General features: G+C 35.9%; 1 protein-coding gene across 4 annotated transcripts in view; it reads right to left on the bottom strand.

The window, feature by feature from the left end:
* Positions 1–9,373, bottom strand: part of PHF20L1 (PHD finger protein 20 like 1) — a 57,701-nt gene that overhangs the window by 6,541 nt on the left and 41,787 nt on the right. For 2 of the 4 annotated variants that reach the window (XM_085053614.1, XM_085053613.1), the window contains 6 exons: positions 8,829–9,010; positions 6,813–6,912; positions 5,599–5,685; positions 4,484–4,679; positions 3,722–4,091; positions 20–182 (listed from right to left, as the gene is read on the bottom strand). In XM_085053614.1, the coding sequence (XP_084909740.1) occupies positions 20–182; positions 3,722–4,091; positions 4,484–4,679; positions 5,599–5,685; positions 6,813–6,912; positions 8,829–9,010 (1,098 nt within the window). The remainder of the gene's footprint in view (positions 1–19; positions 183–3,721; positions 4,092–4,483; positions 4,680–5,598; positions 5,686–6,812; positions 6,913–8,828; positions 9,011–9,373) is intronic. The other 2 variants (XM_085053615.1, XM_085053616.1) reach the window with 1 other exon arrangement.

Genomic DNA, 9,373 nt, shown 5'->3' with positions numbered 1-9,373 from the left:
AATCTGGCAATGCAGTTACCATCAACTTCTTTTTCAATCAGGTCCATTCTGCTGGTGACTTCATTCTGTACATTCTCTATATGGGTGAGGAGATTTAGCTGCCATTGAAGATGTGTGTCCACTTGTTCTTCTGAGCCTTTTCTTTCATTACAAAGAAACACAGTGTTTCCTTCAGCAGAATTCTTCATAGGAGCAATAAAAAGAAAAAAATTGCCATTTAAGATTGTTTTGTGTTTTGTTTTAATTTCTGGTATTGATTTTGACATTTGAGTCGCCTGATAAACTCTGCTGGCTTAGAACTGTACTTCTATATACATGACGAAAAGCATACTCAAAAAGCCACATACCATGACAACATCAATAGACTAAACCAAACAAAATGCAAATTCCACATAAATAAGCATCTGTATCTTTTGCCTTACTTCTCTAATACTAAGTTTATCAGCTCAAATACTTTGTTTAATGCTGTAAGAGAGATTGAACTTCAGTGCCCTTTTTACATAAATGGCAACTCAAATCAGGAAGTGCTGAACTGCACAAGTCTACTGCCACCAAAAACGTGCACAATCCCAATGTTTATTTTCATTTAAAACTCCCTAAAATGCAGTATTATCTAAGATGTCAAAAGTCACTATTTTGCACAAATAAACTGGACATCTTGTTTCACAGAATCCCAGAATGGGTCAGGTTGGAAGGGATCACCGTGGGTCATCTGGTCCAACCTCCCTGCTCAGGCAGGGTCATCCCAGAGCACATGGCACAGGATTGTGTCCAGATGGTTCTTGAATATCTCCAGTGAAGGAGAGACTCCACAACCTCTCTGGACAATCTGTTCTGTTTGCTGATCAAGACAAAAAAACTTCTCTTCCTACCTGCTACGATCCCACCTACCTTCCAAGCACAAGTCAGGGACAGAACTGAACATGTTTGGGGAAGTTACAGTATCATGCAGAGTCAGACAAATGCAGTATCTGAGGAAGATTGACTTTTTGAAATAATTACTACCTTCACAGCAAACCAGACATAATACACAAGTTCTTAATCTTTCAATATCTGATGTTTCAGCTACTGAATGGAAGTAGACCAGATTTAATGAGTTAAAATGCTCCACATCTCCAGTAATTAGCAGCATTAACTGTTTCTACTTTATACCCACTATGACTTCATATCCAGTGAAGTTATTTCACTATTGAAGATTCTATTTTAAGGACTAGAATGCCAGATACATGTACTCACACAGTGTCAGTTCATGTCAAATGCCAGAGCAAAGAGTGACATTTATTGTATTAATACACTTCTTTGAAGAGTGCAGCTAATTTTCCATACCACATGAGAGAAATAATATGGTGTTAGGTCTGTTATTAAAATATTTCTTCCTCCAGCCAAGTATGGGAAGAGTGAGTAGAAAGGTAAAAAAGAAAATAGGAACTGGTGGATTTTAAGTTACTATGTAAGCAAAAAATCCACCTTTCTTTTTAAGACTTAAAAATCAATTAAAAACCACCAGCCAAACAAATAGAACTCTGACCTGCTGGCAGCTTTATCAGCAAGTCAGATGGGACAACTGTTGTTAATACTCATAATGTTCATTAAAGGAGTTAAAGTTATGTATCAAAGCTACGTATTTGAATGGTATGAGAGTTTTGATGATTTTATGATATTTAAAATCTCTCTTCTCTGAAGACAAAAATGTTTGCTTCCACAGTGTTTTCAGTATTCAAACTGTCAGTAATCTCATGAAAAATACCTCCAAGATACATAAGAAATGCTCTATCCCTTACAACTTTCAGACCCCCTCTAAAACCACAGGAATGCCATTTTTCCCTTGGCTGTATAAGGATCCAAGTCCCTAATTCTAAAACCTTTCAGTGTGCTTCAGTAAGTTAGAGAAAATTTCAGAGCTAAGTAACTTAGTATCTAAATAACATCATGTTTTTTTTCCTAATGATCTCTATATTTATTCAAACGGCTAGTAAATGCTTCTTGAAAAAAATCACAAAATCCAGGTTTTCCTCTAAGTTAGGATCAACATAGGCAATCATGGAGTGATGGCAGGAGAACAGTGCAGGATACAGTTTGTGGACAGGACGTTCAGGTGGCAAAGGCTTGTGTTTTCAGAAGCAAAACCAAGAAAACTAAATAGAATTTTAAATATAATGCATAGCCCAAAAAGGGACTTGATAACTGTCAATCCAAACACTGTTTGTAAGAGGAAAGGTAGTATGTAACAGAACTGCAGATTAGGGTAAGACAAAACAGTATGGAAAAACAGAATATTCAAGGCTCTGCAGAATGCTAGATAGGAAAATTCAAAGCCCCAGCCAAACTTCGACAAGGAGAGAAGAAAAGGCACCTTACAGAAAAGTCAGATCATTTAAAAATGGGCCTTGAATGTCAGTTTTAAGGTAAGTGCAAACAGGTTCATAGAGAAACCAAGGAGAGATTTTCCATGCCTATCACGTTTAGGCAGAAGACCTTATTTTAGAATCAAGTCTGATTATACTGGCAAGGTGATCAAGGTGTCCCAAAAGAAAGAACACCCTTAAAAAAAGGAAGGATCCGTTTGGGGCAGTGTCAGACTGAGAGCACTTAGCTTTTTAGATTTATGCTTGAACCTCTGAAGGAAACATTAGGTTTTTTTCCACTGCTCATGCATATATTAACTGAATTCTAAATGTCTTTTCACTATTTGTACAATTTACAATGACAATTTAAACTACTGTTGGAACACAAGTGTAATTCATACTGCTGCATGCCTCCTTACTATAAATCTGAATATAGTCATGCAGTTTAGCATAAAAAAAGGTATTTCTAACTACAATGCGCCAAAAATTCCCCATTCAGACTATACAGCTTACATGCCACATTTAGAACTAAAATTAAAAAGAAAAAGGATGTATCATACTCATTTCTTCCACACCAGAAGCTGTACTTCAGAAGGGGGATGAGTTGGATGATTTATCCTCACACAGTTGGTATTGTAGAAAACATAAAGGTTTGGTTCTCTTTGCTTTCAGCTCAGAGAACTCTTCACTAAAACCAGATTAACAAGTTTCAGATCTTTCCCACCAAATAATGGATTCAAACCATTAATGTAAAAACGAGAAATAAATGTTTAAACAGCAAAATATAATCCTGACAAAAAATATTTCATTAGAAGAAATATGCAGTAGAGAAAACTGAAAAACAGTTGCACATGAGGTAAAATTAGTTGGTCAGTAAATCATTACTTGTGGATGGCATTCCAGGTAGCATTGCTTTTAAAAGAAGAATACAATACAACAATAAACACTATCAAAAATAACTCAGTTTAACAAATGACAACAAAAAACCCCTAACACATGCAGATAGCAGAGCTGATAGAAAAAGTGAAACCTGTCCCATTTTCCTCACCTTGCAACAATGATGTAAGTTCTGTTCCAAGACCCTGCATTTTAAGAATAGCATTTCTTTTCTCTCAAAACATTTGACTGACAATAAAGTTTTAGCATAGGTAATACTTTAGCCATACTCTGTATTTCATACACCAGCTGAAATGAACACATTTCACCTGGAACTATTTCAGTGATCCAACTTTGCTTCTAGTGATTTCTGCTGACTTATTTGATAAATATGTCAACTTACAACAATGAACATTTTTAAATACCTGTATAAACTTCAGTTTTATCAGATTGAACATACTTTTCCAAATAAAATTTGCCAGATGAAGACCAATACTTACCTGCTCATTCATGCCACCATCATGAAAAGAATATTGTAAACAGTTTTTATTCTCTGTATGATATTCCTGATCTTCCTCAAAGCTACTTGTATCTTCATCATCTGAGCTCATAGGATCAGTGACTGCTTTGTAGCCTTGACTAAAACTCTGTGGTTTTTGGTAACTGTGCTCACTTGTGATGTATGTTTCTTCCATCTTCTGGGGTATACTGGGTGGCTCTTTATGGTTTTGACTATGACACGTCCTTTCAGCTGGATTAACAGCATCCTGCAAAGTCACTAATTTTTTCTCTACTCCAACAGTTCTTTGTTCTTGTTCTTTTCTCATCCCTGAATAAGCCCAGAGATGAAGATCTGGGTGATGCTTATTTCTGCAATGAAGGGGAGGAAAAAAAGCAAGTTATAGAGAATACGACCTAGAGCACTGAACTATGAAGCATCCAATCCTCCTAGATCTCAGCTACTGGTTATCAATCATTAAGTATTCATAGGTCATTCATCAATTAAAATAAATCTAGAATGCCCCTTTAACATAAAATTGACCAAAAAAACCTCACCAATAATCCCAATAGACCATATCTGCTAGGGTGCTGAATACCTAACTCCCACTGAAGCTGAGGGTACTCCACATCATGCACTTGAATTATTTAAAATATTATACAAGAAAGAACTTCAATGTGAGAGAAAAATGCATGTGGAATAATGGTAGCCTCTGCTGCCTGAATATATAAAGCTGGAAAATAAACCCTGGACTAATACTTACTTCAGTATCCCAATCTTCAGCTGCAATCCATGCAGTATTTCAGTTACTCCATATACATCTGCCAGTAGGTGATGTGTTGACACAATCTTTTTGGCATTAAGATGAGAGTAGTTCTCTTTCAAAAATGATAATCCACACATGTGTCCATTGTTTAGCCATTCTTTGTCATACAGATATTTGGCACTCCACCTCTGTCCTGGGGTAAGCAACAAACAAATTGAGGGTCATCTAAAGCTGCAGCAGAATTGTATTTACAACTAGAGTGCTATAATTATATGCTGTACTTGCATAAATATCTCCTAACATTCATGAAAGGATGACTCAGGAACTTGCTATTAATATATTAAAATTTAGCTTTTTGGATTAAGAGGAAAGTCTTAAAACTTGTGAGAACAAAAATAAACCGGAAGCATCATGACCCCTATATTTGAAATTAAATTGAAATTAAAACCTAATCACCTTTGCAATCAAACTATATGATATTAAGGTCTGTGCTGTTATCAAAATATCCACCAAAAAAAGTTTACATTGGTGTTTTATTTATCTAAAAACTGCAACTTACTTTAAAAAAAAAAAGAAAGCCTAAGTTACCAAGAGAAATGTTAGAAAGTGGATTTTATATGGACATATCCAAAACACCCAGTTTGTTTCCAAGAGACAAATGTTATGCTTCAATATTGAAGTCAACATCTATTTACTAGAAGCCAGGAAAAAGCTTCAGGAAAAGCAGATATTTCAAAATTATGTGACAGCAGAGCTCTTAACACTCTCCTTTGAGGTGCCTGTCACCAGACTTCTAGAGAGGGTATTGATGTATGTGGGCCTTAGCTCTACCCTGCTATGCCTTAACCCAACCAGCAAGACTGAGCATTTAGCTAATGCTTCTACAGTAGCTAAATAACTACTAAAAAGCTCAAACAAATAATAAAAAAAGCCATAATAAAACAAAAACAAAAAGCCCACCCAAAACTAGAAATGCATAATGCTAATTACTGCAATGTTATTGTTTACAACAAGGAATCCAGACGGACTGATGGCAATATCTTACACTCAATTTCAAATCATACTATCAGCATATACAGAACAAAGAACAGGTTGATGGAAGCCCTTCATACCTTTCAGGAGAATACCCTGTCTATCTCCTTTTTGCCCATTATCCCAATACACTTTAAAATACTGACATTGAGAATGACTTTTTTCTCCTGACATAGAAAGAAAAGAAGCAATGGTTAGGAAGGGAGAGAAGATAAAAATTAGGGACACAGACTCTGCACAGCAGGGGAAAACGAAGTACCTAATACAGTGCAGGGAAAGAACACAAGACAAATTAGCTGGGTTTAGTAAGAAAAAGCTGTGCTGCTCAAAGAGACACCACACAGAACTATCAGACAAGACTCTCTACCACCAGTTTTGATTCACACTGGGGCATATGGAACCAGCTCTATTTTCCTAATATTTCATCTCAAAAATAGATAATAAAAACTCTGCCAACTATTTTCATATTTCACTTCCTAAATTTAAAATGAAAGTGAGTTTGATATTGTAGTCTCATTGCCCTTTTGAAACAGCTGGAGTGCTGGATATTTCACCACAAGACAGGTATGTGCATTTGTATCAATTGTCAGAAAAAAAGTTTTAAAAACTTTCTTCCAAGTAACTTTTAAGAAACATGGGTTTACCACAATAATTTTTAAATCAACATCTTCCTAATCAGATGTATTCAGTTCAAAAGTAAATAGAGTTTATCTAGTTCTTACAAATTTAACCTATCTGAAGTTCAACATATGCTGTTTGTGCACTACTGTTTATTATAAGATGTGCTAGATTTCTCCGTATTTACATATTCAGTTCCCCACTTTTACACAATTCTGGGCAAATGTAAACATTATAAAATTGCAATGACTATAAAATGTCATCCACAGCATATTTGAGTGTACTGTGGTACTGAGTCCTTTTCCTCTAAGAAAATATTGAAATAAACAAATGTGATTCCAAGTGTTGGCAAAACAGATGCCTGAACAAGACTTATTTCTTTAGAAAGGCTTTCCAGACTACACCAACATAACAAAGTGCTAATGTTTGGGGGGAATTAAATTTCAACAAGTAAAACAATGGTAATTGAGTTAATGAATAAGATTTAGTACAGCTGACCATGATATTACTAACACAAAAGTAAGTTTCTGCTCAGAGCCAAACTTAGAATCACTTGCCCCAAAGAACTGTAACACGTAACACAAAACAGACAAAGCTTGAACAATTTAAGCAAATTCATAACATCTCTGCTCAAAAATCCCAAGCAGAGCTGCAGATAAAGGTGGTTTATCCATACCTGGTGGATCTCTGCAGATGTAACAGATGTACTGCTCTGGAATGCTGTCTTCCAACAGTCCCATGCACACACTGTGCTGCCAACACAAGCATTCTTCACACTGACATCAGGAAAAAAAAAACAACAAAAGCCAAAACTAAAACTGAGACAAGTAGATGCAAAATATCCAAAGCTATTTCTTGTATCATCAAAATGCAGTGAACAGCAGTTTAATTTAAATAGCTGGTTTGAGCAAAATAATTTTGGTTGGGCAATTTGTGTTTGGATAGACAAAGACATCAAGCTAAAAAAAGAGCTCTAGATCTGAAAGTTACCTCAACCACAAACTCCAGACTGGAAAAAAAAAAAAAGAAACTGAAGATGTAATATTTCATAATATTTTATTACAACATTCAGTATTTTAGCACCTACATATTTAGTAGTGAAACATAAGACAGGAGTATAATATTATAGTAAAGTAGAAAGATAATGTAATACATTACAGCATAACAGTGAAAAGTAGAAAACTCTTCAGTTTAATTATTTATATTTACAAAGCATCTCTCCAGTGCGCTAGAAAGATGTGCTTTTAATATCGCACCAATGGAAAATCTAAAAGAAAAAGAAAATGAAGAGAAAATGAAAGAGGAGAAACAAGAGAATAAGAGAGCAAAATAGAAGTGGTAAGACATGAGAGCCTAGAAACAGCAAACTGGTTGCTCTCAGTGAGACAAGCATGAAGAGGAAAAATCAGGCTGCCATTGGACTTCAAAAACAGGCAGGAAACTACCTCTTATAAAGATATTTCCCCTTTTCAACTCAGTGCTTGCCAATGTTTTAAATATCTGCAGGCTCACTGCTGAAAATCTCTCCTCTTTGCTCTGACATGCCTTTGAGCATTAACCTATTCAAAACACCAGAGTCACCTTTCCTCCTGTCACTTCAGCTACAATTTCCTCTCCTGTCTCCAAAGATTGCTACACCAGTCCATTTTCCTGCATTGTTACCACAGCTGAACTCCTGCTCAGTTCCTCCAACACAGCACTGCAATTCAGTCTGCTCCCAGAGACAGCCTGTGTGCTCTTCACTTTCAGGACTCTGTCAGTTCCAAAAGAGTAAGTCCACTAACACATGACAGCCCTACTTGTTTCCTTCAAATCTCAACTAAAAAGGCTCCATAGTGTCAACAGGAACTGTACCACAGTAATAGCTGAATACAAACCTGTTTTTTGAATGGGGTAAAAAACACAGGCAATTCGTGACCTTTTAAAATTATTGGCAAATGAGTTCTTCCTTACTGCTGTTTGCATGTGATTTAATCACTACATCATAAATTCCTTAAGAAAAAGACCTGAAATTACTCATGGATGGGAAATGCTCTTCTCATTGGAGTACAAATAAATACAAATAAATAAGCATCAGGAGTTGCAATCCATCAACACCTGAATGCTGCGCAGACATGGAATACTCTTCTTCCCTTTTATCTATACCAAGTTAAGATGTAAATTCTCAGCAACTTCTAAAACTGGTAGTGATATCTAGTGTGAAAAGTGCTTTTCTAAAGATGAAACACACATCACAGTACTGACAGTATTTAGTGACTGCACAGGAGATATCTTGCACACAGAGGAGGGACATTTACAGTGAGCAGAGAGGTTTCTACAAGTGGTACTGCAAAGCACGAGGGTTAAGGCAGAAGGGGTCATATAATCAGGATGGTCTGGATACAGAAGCAATGGTTTGTGTGTGGCAAAGGATATTTTATTCCAAATTTATCAGCTGGCTATGAAGAAAAAGCTTAACTTTCCTCATAAATTTGTCCTACATATCAAATTGCTAGAGAAATCCCATCCTAGAGCAACAGCTCTGCATCCACTGAACAGAGCCAAGCGAAGTGCAGAACAAATAAACACTTTGTTCTTGTTCCCTTTATGTACAGCTCTCTACATAATTTCAGTCTGCAACAAATCAAAAGGTCACCTTCACAAGCAAAACGTTCACATGGAAAATATGACTCCACACACCAAATTTCTTTACCTGAATCATAAAACCATTTTCTTCATCCAGTTCACAAATGCATCTAACAATTTCATTGAGAGCATCATCTTCATCCTGAGACTCTTCAAAGTTAGTTGAATCAAAATCCTGATTGTATTCGTCACCACTAAGTAACAAACTCTCTGTGGAAGAATCATCCAAGAACTCGACATCTGAAAGGTCTAATAAAAACAAATGCACGTGAAATTGTGTGTGGAGAGTCACAATAATTCACAGAAATACAGGGAGTTTTGACAATTAACAATTTTAATTTGCATTAGCAAAAAAATCGCTCTCAAACACACTGCTGGTACATGAGATTTCAAGATGAATTCTGCAAAGAGCCTTTAACGTGCTCTCCTCAGAAGCAGAGTAGCAATATTTAACCAAAGCAATTACAATGTAGAACAGCTTGAGGAGTGGAAGCATTTTGACTTAAATAGATGAAGGATAAATCATTCACCATATTTACAGCTACAATCCCAAACACAAGCTAAATTATTTCCTTTAAAATTCTCTTTCTTAACAAACTAAACCTGAAATTT

Source organism: Lichenostomus cassidix, chromosome 2, assembly GCF_008360975.1.
Source record: "Lichenostomus cassidix isolate B80296 chromosome 2, HeHo_3.0, whole genome shotgun sequence".
NCBI lineage: Eukaryota > Metazoa > Chordata > Aves > Passeriformes > Meliphagidae > Lichenostomus > Lichenostomus cassidix.
This window is presented reverse-complemented; position numbering and strand designations above follow the sequence as displayed.